Genomic DNA, 16824 nt, shown 5'->3' on the forward strand with positions numbered 1-16824 from the left:
TCTTCTTGCAGTTATCTCTGCTTCTGCTTGGAAGCCTCCCCAAATCCAAAGAGAATACATTAATAGCCGTCAAGTTGATAATGACCAGGTGTGATTTCAAAAGATGAACTGAGTAGGAGGGAGAACTCTTGCCTTTAGTGAAACCCTTCAGTTCCTGCCCCAGAAGAGCGCTGGGCATAGCAGTGCCATTCCACAGCATCAGTGAGCAGGCATGGGGTTAGGCACAGCTCAAGTCCTTTCCTGGGTGATGCAGTTCAAAGAGTCATGGCCATGTAGGAGTCAAGCAGTGCACTGCAAGCTAAAGAAACTCATTTGTAAGTTTCCATCTTGGTGTTCCAGGGAACATGGGCATGAGAGGAAATAGAGGAGATTTTAGGCCCAGGGAGAAAAGCAGGTTATGGCTCACTATGCCTTTTCCTGAGGCACAGAACTGAGTTGTCCATTAGTGCTACAGCTGTATACTTTCCCTTTTATGTGTGCCTTGTGTGCAAAATGTGCAGGTGGCCAGGTTGACAAATGCCAACTGGAAACACTATACTCAGGGACAATGTAGAGAGAAGTGCAAGAAGATCCTTTTGTGACATTGTCTGCAAACCCCACTTGGTAGTGTCTGATCTCATATAGCACTTACTTCTTGTAATTATATGTTTAAAACATATCCATGTCTTTGAATATCATGAGACCTAGTGACAGAAATGATTTTGCCCAGGAGCATGGAATAGTCGAACTTTTTCAGACGAGTGATCAATAAGCAGGCATGGCTTAGAAATAATGCTTCTGAACAAAGATTTTTCCATCTATATGACAATATGTTTACATACACCTGGACCTTTCATGTTGTGGGGTTTTTTTGAAATAAATTAATTTTGTGTACCTGGAACCTTGTCAGAACTGCTATGAAACACTGTAGTGGGATTATATTGGAGTTCCTTGTGTTGGGAGTATATATGCTGCACTTCAGTATGAAATCTTTTTATAGCTTTACAATCAGAATGCTGAACTACTATTGACAGAAAGATTTTGAAATTTAATGTTTTACATTTATTATGTCTTACCTAAATCATTCCAGGAAAGGAAGGACTGTATAAGGCAAGCAATGCCTACATGATCAGGAGGCTTTTCATGAGTTTCTTCCAAAGAATGAGTTTGTGGCAGAAGAGTGTAGTTGTTAAGTCATAAACCTTATCTGTCTATTATTTTTATGTATTGTAGAGCCAAGGAACCCCAGTCATTAGCCCAAGGCTTCTTTATGGTAGGTGCTGTAGAAACACAAAATGTGGTGTCAGTCCCTGCCTGTAAAAGTTAAATTTACCGTGCAGTGTCAGGCGTTCAGAGTAACCATGAGACTGTGCTGCTATCAGTTGAACACGGTTTTTAACCTTTTAATAGATACAGATCTTCTAACTGTTCTGATTTTTGAACAGGAATGTCAAAGAGGTGCTAATAGCATCCTGTGCTATGATACATAAACTGCTGCCTTTGTATCTTCTGAGGATGTCTTAATCTCTCGAAGATTGTATCACATTGTGATGGTCTTTGTGGTTTTATTCCTTGCCCTGCCTGTTGTTCTTGAAGAAAAGACCATTTCATAAGACACTAAACTTTGGTATTGGTGAAATTCTGCCAAGTTGAATCTGGGTGCAATGAATATATATGGAGCCAATTTGTCCAGCTGTACTTATACCTCTAAAAAAAATGAGATTTGTAATTGAATTTTTGAATTGTTCTGTAGACTTGGTCGTTCTGCCAAGCGGCAGCCCTCATGTATTTATTTATATTTTATTTTTTCAAATATACACAGCCCCACTGTCTAGGGAGATTTAACAGTATTAAAAGATATTAAAAGAACCGAAACCTCAAAATCCAGCTTTGCCTGAATGAACAAAACATTATGAAAAGAATTGGAATTTGCTTTTACATACACAGGACCAAAAGAGCAGTACTGGAGCCTGCAGGCAGAGCCAGGGGAAATAGACCCAAGAAGTCAATTAATTTTTTGCTCTGTGACATAAATTAGGACAGCAAATTGCACTGTCCTCCATGGAGAATGTCCAGGCTTGAGATAGCCAGGGGTAAAGGGAAAAAACCTCATAAACTAAGCAAGCCATTTGTTCAGATATGTAGGCTGAAGTACAGAGAAAAAGAAAGACCTTATACCGTAAAAAGTGTTTGTACTTAATGACTAATATCTTATATTGCGCTTGGGAGTTAAGCCGATGCTTTATCTTAGCTTGGAAGGTTGAATGTTATGGCAGTGTATGGTTATGAACTTTGAAAAAATACCTGAAGTTTTATGTAAGATTCTGTTTAAGGGTGGTTTTGTCATAGATTTTGTTGTGAATGCTTAGAAGGGCTTGTGGGAAAGAGAGAAGTGGACTCGGGCAAAGATAGGAAGATGGAAAAGAGCAGGGGAGGAGGATTGAGGAATTCGTAACTTCAGAAGCAGAAAGATGAAATAATTGAAAACTGAAAGTGTCAGTCTGAGGTGGGAAAAAATAAGGAAAGCTCCTTCTCATTGTTGCTTTGGTTTGCTCTTTCTTCTTCTTGCTAATCTAGTTTTCCTGTCCTCTTCTGCTCTGATCGTATATTTCTCCCCATCGGAAGCTCCGATCATCTATTTCTCCCCATTTTCCTCCCAGCTCTTTGGTCTGGTTAAATATTTGTAAATATATGTTAATTACATATTACAAGAAAGTTGAATCTGGTGGATGGCTTCCCTGGTTAGAAACTTTTTCCTTTAGTGTGCACCCAGCTATTTTGATTATGGAACAAAAGTAAACATACATATTAAAAACTCGATCAAAGCCTTTAAAGTTCTTTTGCTTAGTTTTTAAGTGGACAAACAGAACAGATCAGTCTGACCCAGGAGAAAAAGCAGTCATCTCAAAGTGACTGTTATTGTCAAAAAATTACTCCACATATGAGATTTAGAAAGGTAAGTTCTTTTTCCACAGAATAGGCATAATTGAATGTTTACTCCTTTTCTTGAGTTCTTGAGGAGCAGCTCACTTAACATGTGTAGTCTGAAAGCCAAGTCCTTATTTTAGGAGGTAATTTAAACTGGATTGCACACAGGAGCCTGAATACGTCAATTTAACAGAGAAAATACGACAGTTTTGATTTTTGCTTTTACTGAAGAGAGCAGTTCAGATGGAAACTTCGGTAAGCTTTTTGACCTCAGTTGCTTAACGTCCCAGCCACCTGACCTTGCACTTTCACAAGCTCTTCTATATTAGACTGACACCTTAGTATTTTTTTTCTTCCATGTTAAGCTTTGGACTCCCAACATACGAGAGTTTTATCTGAAGCAGGAAATAATTTAAAATGGCTTATTTTAAACATGAGTAAACATGATTTACCTCATTGCAGTGGCCCTCATGTAGAATATGCCTTCCTAGTCTCTGGCGATAATTAAATATTTATTTCACAGAAGCTGTTTTTCAAAGCCTTGTTCGTAAGCTGCCCATTAATCACATAGAGCTCAACTGTGGGCATAGGTCTTCATTTCAGGAATTTCTGATGTTTTGTGTCAAGTCACGTGTTCGTTATGTCTATAACTTACTTTCTACACAGTTTAAAGCATTGATTTGTTTTATAAAACATGCTGTGTAGTCTGTGAATCCTTGAGAAACTGTTCACCCCTCTTCCCACCATTTTAGTTCCTGAATTTGATCCATTAACAGCCATGGTTTGGACTGAAAGCAGGAGATCAAATTCAGGTCTTTGCTTCTGGAACTCATCCCAGCTTTCATCTATATGCGCTTTGGGTATATTAATTTTGGGGCATTTTGTGAAGAACATCTTCTGTGCAGCTTGTTGTGTGCTCCTGACTTTGCCTCAATCCAAGATCAAAATTTAATTTCTTTCACTTCTCAGTAACTGCTGAGTACAACAATTTGAAGACCCAATTTAGGCTCTATTGAAAGAAAGATTTCTTTATTGGCAGTTTTACAAGAGTAGCGAAAATTGTTAAATAAAAGCCAGCATAGATATAAAAATAAGTGTGACTGAACTGTATAACAAAAAAGTTTTGTCAACTTGTTCCTATCACTATGCTGCAAAATATGTCTTTAAAATCTTGTACAATGCCAAATGTCCTGCCTCACATTCCTTGAGAAGGTAAACACTTCTGCCTGTGGATATTTCTGAGGATTCAGTGGGATATAATCCATGAGTTCTGGCAGGTCATTATATATGCCTCAGTGAGGAATTACAAAGCTTCTTATCCTGGCTGATCAAACTTAGCTTTCGTTTAGCAATGTTTTTTGGAGAATAGCTTGATTATCTACATTGAAGCGTAAACTGATTCATCTGGGCTCGAAGCTTAAGAGCAGGACAGATAGATATGAGTTCTCAAGGCAGATAAGGACTCTTGAGCTCCCCTGTAAGACACAGCTGTGATGATGCAACCTTCTGGAGTCAGATTGGACTGTCTCAGCCCCAAGTGCGGGAAGCCAGTCAAATCATTTTATCCTTTCCTTTTCCATCTTTGGCTACCTGACATGCAAAGCTTCCAGCAATTTTCTCCCAGTGAGTAGTCAAGTTCTTCATGTGAGGTACCAGGAGCCTGGCAGCATACAGACCTTTGAGGAGCATTTGGGAAAGCTCATATGTCAGGAAAGCTTTATCCATTAGGCTGTGTTATTTCAAGCAGTGATGCTATGATTGCCTCACCAGGTCCCTGGAATCTGCCACTTTGGCCAGGTCTCATCATCAAACCTCAAACTGTTTTTTGCAGCATTTAAAGCTATGCTATGTTTGTTCTTTCTGTCATGTTGACTCACATTCACTTGACTTCTTTGCATACTACTTGCCAAAATTCAGTGTATTTAAAGATATATATGTGCTGTGAAAAGCACTCAATAGAGTGATTAGCTGCATGTTTAACTTTTAAGCCATCTGGTCATTTCCCGTCAGAAATAAGTTTAAGAGCATGCTTTAGTCTTGTCGAGTTCCCAAGGTAATTCTTCAGATGCTTTAAGTCAATCATATCTTTAAATCCTGCATTAACTTGGTGCTTTACAAATAGGAAGTTGGTGAAGAGATCAGAGACAAAATAAATCAGAGAATCATAGACTTGTTTAGGTTGGAAAACACCTTTAAGATCATCAAGTCTAACCACTAACCTAGCACTGCCAAGTCCACCACTAAACCATGTCCCTGAGGACCACATCTACACATCTTTTAAATACCTCCAGGGATGCTGACTCAACCGCTTCCCTGGGCAGCCTGTTCCAATGCTTGACAACCCGTTCAGTGAAGAAATTTTTCCTAATATCCAACCTAAACCTTCCCTGGTGCAACTTGAGTCCACATCCTCTTGTTCTATCACTGGTTACTTGGGAGAAGAGACTGACACCCACCTCCCTACAACCTCCTTTCAGGTAGTTATAGAGAATAATAAGGACTCCCCTCAGCCTTCTTTTCTCCAGGCTAAACAACCCCAGTTCCTTCAACTGCTCCTCATGAGACTTGTGCTCTAGACCCTTCACCAGCTTCATTGCTGTTCTTTGGACACGCTCCAGCACCTCAATGTCTGTCTTGTAGTGGGAGGTCCAAAACTGAACACAGTGTTCAGGGTGTGGCCTCACCAGTGCCTAGTACAGAGGGACAATGACTTCCATAGTCCTGCTGGCCACACTATTTCTGATACCAGCCAGGATACTATTGGCCTTCTTGGCCACCTGGGCACACTGATGGCTCATATTCAGCCGGCTGTCGACCAACAGCCCCAGGTCCTTTTCCACCACGCAGCTTTCCAGCCACTCTTCCCCAATCCTGTAGCGTTGCATGAAGTTGTGACCCAAGTGCAGGACCTGGCACTTAACCTTGTTGAACTCCATGTGATTGACCTTGACCCATCGATCCAGCCTGTCCAGATCCCTCTATAGAGCCTTCCTACCCTCAAGCAGCTCAATGCTGCTGCCCAATTTGATGTTGTCTGCAAACTCACTGAGGATGCACTCAATCCCTTCATCCAGATCATTGATAAAGATATTAAACTGAACTGAACCCAATACTGAGCGAACCCAATAGTGAGTGTGGTGAACCCCATTCACCACAACTCTTTGGGCCTGGCCATCCAGCCAGTTTTTTACCCAGTAAAGAGTACACAGTCCAAGCCAATGAGCAGCCAGTTTCTCCAGGGAGAATGCTGTGGGAAACGGTGTCAAAGGCTTTACTAAAGCCTAGGTAGACAACATCCATCGCTTTTCCTTCATCCACTAAGCAAGTCACCTTGTCATAGAAGAAGATTAAGTTAGTCAAGCAGGACCATGACTTTCATAAACCCATGCTGAGAGGGCCTGATCACCTGGTTGTTCTGTACATGCTGTGTGATGGCACTCAAGATGACCTGCTCCATAACCTTCCCTGGCACCAAGATCAGACTGACAGGCCTGTAGTTCCCTGGGTTCTCCTTCCAGACCTTCTTGTAGATGGGCATCATCACATTTGCTAACTTCCAGTCAACTGGAATGTCCCCAGTTAACCAGGACTGCTGATAAATGATGGAAAGTGGCTTGGTGAGCACTTCTGCCAGCTCCCTCAGTACCCTGGGCTGCATCCCGTCTGACCCCGTAGACTTTTATGTATCTAATTGGTGTATCAAGCCACTTGCCATTTCCATGTAGATTATGGGGGCTTCATTCTGCTCCCTATCCCTGTCTTCCAGCTCAGGGGGCTGGGTACCTGGAGAACAACTGGTCTTGCTACTAAAGACTGAGGCAAAGCAGGCATTAAGTACCTCGGCCTTTTCCTCATGCTTTGTCACTATGTTTCTTCCCTTATCCAATAAAGGATGGAGATTGTCCTTAGCTCTCCTTTTGTTGCTCTATATTTATAGAAACATATTTTATTGTCTTTTACGGCAGTAGCCAAATTAAGTTCTACTTGGGCTTTGGCCCTTCTAATTTTCTCCCAGCATAACGTCATGACATCCTTGCAGTCCTCCTGAGTGGCCCGCCCCTTCTTCCAGAGATCATGAACTCTCCTTTTTTTCCTGAGTTCCAGCCAAAGCTCTCTCTGTTCAGCCAGGCCTGTCTTCTTCCCTGCCAGCTCATCTTTCAGCAAATGAAAATGTGGAGTGAAGTGGAGATTTGCCAGTGCTGATTTGAGGAGGAATTCTAGTTATCTGCATTTTCCTTTTTCTTTTTTTTTTTTTTTTTTGTTCTCTGAGTAGAAGGAGTTCTTCACTGATACAGCTTTGACTGCAGACACTTGAGAAGTTTGTGGTCTGAAGGCTGATAGTTGTACGAGGATCATCCAAAAGACCAGTTCTGCAACTACATGTTTATTCATAGCTTAGATGACAATGCTTTGAGCTGCTAGGCAGATAGCTGGATGAGTAATTTTTTGTCTGCTACATAGTGAAAAAAAATATGATGTGTCCCAGTCATTAAAAAAAAACATATTAAAACATTGCTGATATAAAATCAAAGCATTCATTGCAGAATTGAAATGAATCTCAAATCAATTAGGTGTAAATAGCGTACACTATCCTCAAAGTGCGAACAAAGAGTTGCGACAAAAACTATTCTTATATCAAAATAATAAAAGGCATAAATCTTAAATCTCTGCCTCTCAGAATATACACCCATTCTGCTGATCTTCTGTCATATCCTTTTTTTCTCCTGCCTGATCTACCAGTAATTGTCAGTAACACGGGGAAGGAGGATCATCGTCCCCCATCATGTATACTTAAATGAGCATCAGTGAATTAATTAACACTGATGCTTAACCTGGCCTCTTTAGGCTTCAGGTTCAATGTCTCTGTTGAGAGTAAGCAGTGACTCTTCAGAACCCTCATGGATATTCCTCCAGGTGCTCCACTTTACCTCTGGAGGAGGTGGTGGATTGTGTTAATCAGTCTCCAGGAATATCCGTAGGTATATGGAAATCTGGCACTTTTGAAACGAAGAGGGGTTTTGCTACTAAGACAGGCTACTGTTTTGTCTCGGTATTGAACATAACAGCATACTTGTTCATATGAGTTCAAAGTTTCCAAAAAAATTGAGTTTAAATTGATACTAGGGAAGGGAGGTATGGCCTTGATCTAGCTGGATAGCTCTGAGATGTGCAGTGGTGTTACGTGACTCAGGAGCACACTGCCAGTGCCAATGGTGAAGAGTCGAGTCCCACACATGCACCCATCCTTTCAGCATAAATGTATTTGTTTAGGCATTTGTTTAAGTTTTAAAAAGCTCTGAGCCTTTGCCAGCTTATTTAAAAATCAGTAGGATGATGGCTAAACATGGAGTTGGTTCCTGGTGTTGAAAAAATCCATGTTTAATGACTCAGTGCTCCTGCCCTGTAAATGAAGGTATGAATATTTACTTTCTGGCCAGAAATATTGCATCATTAATATCTGTACAGCTTTTCTGTATTAAATATTCTTGCCTTTTTATGTTTAGTGCCGCATGAGAGAGGCTTGTGTATGTGGGAGCAGTGGCTTTTCCCAGGGACAGCAGCCCAGGAGTTTCCTGGTCGGAGATGTAATGCCAATGCGACAGTGCCTCACAGGCCGTTGCTCTGTTTCTTCCAGAGGCCTTGAAAGTGGCAGTTTTGATCCTCTCAGATATTGGTAATGATGTTAATGCTGCATAGTCTTGGCCTGGTCTGTCAGCCCAAGTAAAACGTTCTGAACAGGAAATTCGTATTTACATGTCTTATAAAACACAGTTGAGTCAGGTGCCAAGTGTGTAGCTCCAAGGATAGTAAAGGGAAGCAGCGTATAACATAATGCAGCATTTCTCAAAGTCTGTTTGAAACTTTGGACACAAAGAGCCAAGGTGCTCCAGCACTTGGATCATCTTCGTGGACCTCCTTTGGACTCGCTCCAGCAGCTCCATGTCCTCCTTGTGTTGAGGACATGTTGATTCTCTTATTAAAGAAATAAGGAGCTGGATTTGGATACTGATTTTATGTATATATGGCACATGAGGTGGTTTGTGGTTTTGTTTGGTTTTGTTTTGTTTGTTTTTATTAGGACAACAACTGTGGTTTAATGCCACTAAGATTTGATTTCTGTTCTAGAAGCTTCTTTAGTTTGTTGCATTTTCATACCAATGCAGCATTAATATTTTGCAGAAGTTGAGTCTTTCTAATTATTGGCATGCACCCTGGCATGCACTATCATTCAGTGGAAGCAGAGATTCTTTGGAACGTTCCTGGCATTTTTACATTCTCGTGCATGCTGCTGTGTCGATCACTCTGAGGCTTATGCCGTGAATTGGGACATTCTGCAGTACACACCGTGAGGAAAGTTATCCAACCCTGTGTAAGCATGGGACTGAGTGACTGAGAAGAGAGAAAGAAACATTACAAAAATGTTTGGAGAGCTAATAGAAAATATTCCACTTCCTTAATTTGGTTGAAAAGCCTGACTTTAGTAAAAATCTGAATTAATTTCAAAACAAAAGCTTTGTTGTCATAAATTTGTGCTCTGTAACATACTTGAAACTGAGCACATTGTTGAGGATGTTATTTCATGACTGTTCCTGCCTCCTTCACAGAAAGGGAAAAACTCTGAATGTGTTTAGCTGTACGAGACATTAGCATGTTTCTGTTTAACAAAACATTGTTTGGTAAAAACATTGATTTGGTTTCAAACGACCTTTTTGACATTTCCTGGCAATCCCCCCTAATTATTGACGTGAAATCATCTGCTGGTGTTTGGATATCAAGAATACATTGTTAATGCTGTCAGACTGTTACTTTTTTCTCAGTATAGTCTGGGATTTGTAATGCTGATGAAATGCACCAAGAGTGCAACTGGATAAACATTATCTTATGACTAAATGAAAGTTTTATAGAAACATTGAACTTCTCAAGGAAAATGAAGAATAATATTCTAAATCGGCCTGGTGATCTGGCTGATAGTATTGCAGAATGCCTAACCCAAACAAGGTTTTCCTAACTACTGTGGGAAACTAGAGAGTCAAGAGTCTTTGTCTTGAGAATAAAATGAAAAACTTGCTCTAAAATATGAAAAAACTCCAAAAGTGACTTAAAATTCTAACTCTAAGTCGTGTTGGTTCTAATTGTTTCTAAATGTAGCTAAACACGTGGTGGAGTTTTCACCTGAGGAATAAAGAACCTTTTGCCTTTATCCAGTTTTCTACAGCCTGTAGAAATTTCCTGTTGAAATAGTTCCCATCAATGTTGGGATGGCACTGCTGGCTTTTCTGGCAGACAGTCTTAGCATTCACCTGCCCATTTCCCAAGCCCTTTCCTTGAAAAGGAGAAAGAAATGTGCTTGCTGATGACCTGGGGCCCTAGAGTCTGGGTCCAGATGTGTTCGAGTGTTTTTAATCTAGGGTGGTGTTGGTGCAGTTGTTCCTAAGATCAGGGATGAATTGTGGAGCTGGTGGTTTGGTAGTGAGAGGGTTCTAGATAGGGTTCTAGCTTGGTCTGCCACCCTAGATCACTTCTTTGTTCTAGATCAGGTTCCCAATCTCCTTAACTGTTCTAGATCAAGTTCTAGAGTGGGTTCTAACTCATGTGTGGGTTCTAGTTCACTTGTTGATTCTAGATTGGGGTTCAATTTGATTCCTGATTGTTACGTAACTAGTTTGGGATTCAGTTTGTTTACTGGCTCCTGATTATTATTTACTCAATTTCATGCTCAGGAAGATGGTCTTGAACTTCTAGCTCACTTGTTGGGTCAAGATAGTTGTTTCGTTTTGGATTGTGATCTAGTTTAGTACTCGGTTCCAGAGCATCTCCTAGATCACTTCTTGGTTCTAGAGCAGGCTCTAGCTCACTTGTTGGTTCTAGAGCAGGTTCCAGGATGATAGTTCTTTCTAGAGGAGAGAGTGGGTTTTTCTTTTCTTTTTTTCTTCTTTTGAGAGGAAGGCTCATAGAATGGTGATCCTGTCGTCCTCCCATAACTCTCCTATGTTTGTGGCCATTCTTTTCTGTTTGTAGAGCCAGTCCTACCTCTCTCAATAAGGGAATAATGAAGGAGTGCTAGAACAGCTGCTCAGTGATAACGTTATTATAGAACACAGTTAAAGTAACTCTCTTTAATTCATTTAAGGTTGCAGTAATTTTATAATACAAACTAAATATTGCTTGTAAACTAAGTATGAGTTCTTCATTTTCTGGCTTTATCAGGGGTTTTGGAAGCATATTATATAGAAATATGTGTTGGTCTGGAAGGTCAAATGCATTATTAGTTACACCTTTACACCACAGGAAATGGCTACATGAAATATAAATACAACCAAAAGTGTGGGATATGTGGGGTTTTTATCTCCAGTTGATATTATGTTGTATAAATAATATAGCAGGTTCAGATCCCAATCCAGTTTTATCAGATCGGCACATCTAAAGTGAATTTCCTGTAGTGTTGTCTATTACCGTCATATGAATGAATCACAGTGGAGACAGTGAAGATGTTTAGATGTGTCAGTCCAGATTTTCATAGACAGTAGTTGCAGATCATTCCTCACTGCTTACTACCTGAAGTACTTTCTTCTTGTTAGGAAGATGGAGGTATTTCGAATACTTGCAGAATAAAAATAGTTAATAAATGTATCTTCTAGTGTTTATTATTGTACCTGATGCGTAATTTCGTTTTTCTGCCAAATTCATGAAGAACTTTGCCCAAGTTGGACATCCAGTAAACAAACTAAAAGTAGACTTAACCACGTAACTACAGTCCTTCAAGTTTTAGCATGAAGAATGAGCATAAACGGAGACAGGAGTCTCTTGGTGTTTCACAAACAAGTCCATCATCACTAACAGACAGATAGTCCTCCTTTTCCAGGAAGGTAGAAAAACTAAGCTGGTCTTAGAGACTTTTCACCATTTATCAGTTACTTGTAGGCTTTTCTATCTTGCCACTTTATTTTTTTCTTGGTAAACAGGTGAACATTTTATCAGCAATTTTTCATGTTGTGAATTTGAGCTCTTGAATTTTTCACTTGTTTGTTTGTTTATTGCAGCTGGTGCTCAAGATAAAATTGGCTGGGCATTTGGCTTGGGTTTGGAGAGGCTGGCCATGATCCTGTACGATATCCCTGATATCCGACTGTTCTGGAGTGAGGATGAACGCTTCTTGAAGCAGTTTATTGTGCCTCACATTTGGCAAAAAATAAAATTCCAGGTAAAATTATATATATACATATTATAATAATTTTCTATCAGTAAGAAGTGTGTGTAGCCCTAGAGGATATTACATAATTAAAATTCTGTGCCATTAACAGATTAGGTTTTGAAGCAACAGCTTTACAGCTGTCATGATTCTCTGATATGCTGCAATAAACTCCAGCTTTTGATGACATTTTCTTTCAGCCAGATGAAGCTTGCTGCTGATACCCAGTGAATATCTCTGTTCTGAGTAGTACTTAAGCATATACTTAACTTTTAAATTTATCCAGAAAAGGGATTGATTTGGGCCTGGGTCTGGTTTGGGTATGTTCTTGAATTGCATCCATAATTGTGTTTCATTATAAAAACGCGTTTGATGCTGAGCATTTAAATACTGTAATACATTCCCAATTTTTCCCATTGTTTTCACTCTACGTTTATTGAAGTCAACATAAGTGGCATCGTTAAACTTTGGCAAAATGCTTTGTGAATGTGCCTTGCCATCTTCAACATGTCACCTCTTTCCACCCAGGTGGTAGTGGGGAGACAGGACAGGCTCAGCTTCTGTTTCTTTTGTAGCTCCTCCACAGAGGTGATTTTTGTAGTTGGCAACCTTGTCTTACTTTTTGTGGCTGCAAAGTAATCAAGCATAACTGAAGTGAGTGGGAATGGTACTTCCATAATATTCTTCAGCATGAGTATGGGAAGGTTCAAGTTAGCTGATGTCCCTGGTCTCTGGAGGAGTTGAGCTGACATAGCTGTGTAGGTGCTTGATGAAGTCTGAAGTACTAAAGCAGCAAAATGTTTTTTGCTGCTGCCTTTTTTACCATTTTCCTTGCTTGTTTCTGAACAGCTTGATTATGGTTTTTAAGAATTTAAAATATAAAAGGGGACATCAACTGTGATGATGCTCAGATGATATTTGAGCAGCCTCCACATCAAATCAATAACAGCATCAATTTTTTAATTCATGGCAATTGTGGCACATCTTATCTGGTAGAGTCAAAAAGTCAAAATGGTGTTTGGATAGGTTTGGGGATGGGTTGGTTTTGGGGGATTTTTTGGTTTGGTTTGGTTTCATTTTTTGTTTGGGTTTTTTTTGGTGATACTGTCATAGGGGTATTCAGATTGTAGTTATCACTTAGAGAAAGAAAACAAGTTTTTGCCACTGTTCCTGAAAGTGGGTCTCCCTGTAAGTTTTTCTGATCTCCTACAGAATGTTTGTTGTTCTTTTCAAAAAAGCCCATATCTTCCTGATTGGCATTGCTCCTCAGGAGCACGGATATTGTAGCTTGATTTATAGATTGTAACCTGATCTCTGATGGAACTAAGATGAGATTTCTTGCTTGCTTTAAAATTGTGGATCCAAGCCTCAAACTGATGTTAGCTGTAGAATGGGGTTTTGGGGAACGGCCCAGATTGTCAGAATGATATGGTCTGATGTTGAAGGTGAGCCAACAAGAGGGCTGGGTATCTGACTTCTCAAAGTTGTGTATCATTTTGATGTAAATGTACAGCTTCAGATAAAGTCGGATGTAGAGAGTTGATCTGAAGATGACAGAGACCTAGGTTGCTGTGGATAGGCTCAGAGGAAAGTACACTGTTTCTAGGAAGCTAAAAGTGAAAGAAATATTTTTTTCTTTTTTACTTTTTTTCTTTTTTTTCAATTGGTGCTGTTTGATAACCTTATGTCATGGTTTAATCCCAGCCAGCAACTGAGCCCCACACAGCCACTCACTCACTCCCCCCTAGTCGGATAGGGGAGAGACTTGGAAGAGTAAAAGTGAGAAAACTCATGGGTTGAGATAAAGACACTTTAATAGGGAAATCAAAAGCAACGCACGCAAACAAAGCAGAAAACAAGAATTCCTTCACTGCTTCCCATGGGCAGGCAGGTGTTCAGCCATCTCCAGGGAAGCAGGGCTCCATCACATGTAACGGTTACTTGGGAAGACAAATGCCATCACTCCGAATGTGCCCCCCTTTCCTTCTTCTTCCCCCAGCTTTATATGCTGAACGTGATGTCACATGGTGTGGAATATCCCTTTGGTCAGTTGGGGTCAGCTGTCCCAGCTGTGCCCCCTCCCAACTCCTTGTGCCCCCCCCAGCCTACTCGCTGGTGGGGTGGTGTGAGAAGCAGAAAAGACCTTGACTGTGTGTAGGCACTGCCCAGCAGTAACGAAACCATCCCTGTGCTGTCAGCGCTGTTTCCAGCACAAATCCAAAACACAGCCCCATGGTAGCTACTGTGAAGACAATTAACTCTATCCCAGTCACAGCCAGCACACCTTAGCTGAGCAGGAGTCACTAGGAGCACATGGTTTTGCACTGTTTTGGTAGATAGCTGTCTGTGTCATCAATAGCAGAGTGGTGACAAGGTCTTGGTAGGTCTTTAAGGACTTCTTGATGAACAGCATTGGTTTCAGCTGGCATGGGTTCAACTTGGAACAAGGAGAAAAGTTCTACAACCCAGAGCTGATGTTGTAGAAAGTCATGAAATTGAGGCTTACTGGCTGAATACATTTTGAAGTAATTATACGAATCAGGAGATATGATGCAATAGGTGGGAGATTTCAAGGAAGAGAACTTGTCAGCTGCTACTGTGCTCCAACTGGGACCGAAGGGAAAGACAGGAGTAATATTACTGGGCCATTAGCTACTGCTTTATCACATTAATGTTTTGGCAGTCATCGTATCCCAACAAATAGGCCAATGAAAAGTATACGGATTGGGAGAACGAGGGGTATGGGAGAAGGGCAGCACAGATGGAAAGCTGGATTATTTTGAGTCTTTTCTTTCTCTCTTCTAAAAAAAAAGATATGGACAATGTTTTAGAAACAGATTTTTTTCTTTGAGTCAAGCTCTTCTTGGGGACCTTTTTCTCCTTTTTTTTTTTTCTTTTTTTTTTTCCCTTTCCCTTTTAACACATACATACATTCACCTCACTTGGATGTCCTACCTTCAGTTTTGGTAGAATAATTCTCCCTAACTCTTAGTTTATATTTTTCAACTCAGTCTCTGGATACAAGAGAATAAAGGCAAGCTTGGTTTTTTGTTTAAAAGAAAGTCTCTATCCGGTTTTCATCTGGTATCTTACATTCAGGTTTTTCAAGCTCAATACTGTACATGCTGCTGGTACATACTGGCATTGCTTTTTAAAGGGTTAATGACCCTTTCGAATGAGAATACTGTGAAATAATCTTTGGTGCTACCATAAGATCTTGGGTGAAGGGAGTTAATAAGCCAGTTTTTCTTTCTTTCTGTTCTGTGTTATTTTTCAGGTATCCTGTGAAACCAAGTTAGACTTTCTGCACCTGTCTACTTTCTAAAGATTTATAATTAACAAATCATATGGTTTATTGATATCATGTTTGAAAGAAAACTTTTAGCCTGTCTTCTAGTGTTGATGTTGTAGGATATCTTGGTGGATACTAAAAAAGTGTCAGATTTTCTGCATGCAAGACCATGAAATATTTTTCAGCCTGACTGAACTGAACCAAGACAGACCAGATGTTTTGAGAGCCTTTCATTACACAAATTGAATCCTTCAGCCTCAGAAAGCCTGGGTAAATGTCCATCCTTTATGTGCTTAACTGAGATAGACCTCTCAACCTTTGGATACTCCCCCCATCTTTTCTTGTAGTCTGAGTATTATCCACCAACATAAATATTTTTCTTTCCATTCATTAAAATGTTCTTCAAATACATGATGTCCACGCTACATAGCAGTAACCTTTAATAACAGCAGGGCTAAATATACTCTTGTTTAAAAATGGAATTTAATTGGAGGGTTTTCTTGGGACTTACAGTATATGTTTTGTTCCTTTTAACAGCCTGAATGTGTCAGACTTTTTCCTGTGTCATCAGTTCGATACACGCATCCAGGCTTCAGTAGGTCAAAAAGCTGACGGTGCTGCTGCCATGGTGGCCGCTCAGCTCGCCAGTGTTGGAGTGCTGCTCCCCATGGATCAGATTGTTGCGGTGGTTTGGATTACCAAATCACTCTAGCTGTAATTCCACACAAGTCACGGCAGCGTGGGGGATCAGAGGCTGGTGACTTGCCTCCGTTGACTTGCGTAGGGCTTCTGCTCAAGCTGTGAAATGAAAGGCTGAGGATGGACAGGGCAGGGAAGACTAAGCACCTGCAAGGAGTGATGTAATAAATGGCTTGGATCCATCTGGTGTGCTGTGGTACATCTCTGTTCGACAGGGCTCTGAGCGTAGTTGCGTGTAATCGCTTTCCAGTTCATGCCGAGCCAGCGTTCTTACCAAAAAAAAAAAAAAAAATGTGTCCATGGGCTGACAACTCTCAAGAAAAGGTACAAAAACGAAATGACATTTAGGGAAGGAAGGCACTCACGGTTCAGATGAAGTGCGGTGTGCCCAGAGGTGTCGATTAAGACGAATGGGCTCTGGCAGCGGGATGGTTCCTGGAACCTCCATCATTTCGCTGCCGCAGTGAGCAAGCGGCGTGTCATGTCAATTGACTGCTGGTGCATTCTGCTCACAAAGTCACTTTTGTTCGATGCTGCTGGTGGCTGCTGCCGCTGCTGGTGTTTTAAATAATTATTTCTTGCCATTGTAGATGAGCCTCGTGGCCCGGACTGAGGTCAAGCTGGCGCATGTTTATGCTCTTCTAGGGGAAGCACTGGTACGGAGGAACCTGGATCAGATTCCTAGCTAAACTGCATATTCCCTCTGTGAGATTATGGGAGATGCTTTCTTCTTTTC

At 40.7% G+C, this 16824-nt stretch overlaps 1 protein-coding gene across 2 annotated transcripts in view; it reads left to right on the plus strand.

Moving 5' to 3' along the window:
• Positions 1-16824, plus strand: part of FARS2 (phenylalanyl-tRNA synthetase 2, mitochondrial) — a 276393-nt gene that overhangs the window by 156454 nt on the left and 103115 nt on the right. For both annotated transcript variants that reach the window (XM_086608977.1, XM_086608978.1), the window contains exon 6: positions 11949-12109. In XM_086608977.1, the coding sequence (XP_086465103.1) occupies positions 11949-12109 (161 nt within the window). The remainder of the gene's footprint in view (positions 1-11948; positions 12110-16824) is intronic.

Source organism: Tauraco erythrolophus, chromosome 3 (assembly GCF_009769465.1).
Source record: "Tauraco erythrolophus isolate bTauEry1 chromosome 3, bTauEry1.pri, whole genome shotgun sequence".
Taxonomy (NCBI): Eukaryota; Metazoa; Chordata; class Aves; order Musophagiformes; family Musophagidae; genus Tauraco; species Tauraco erythrolophus.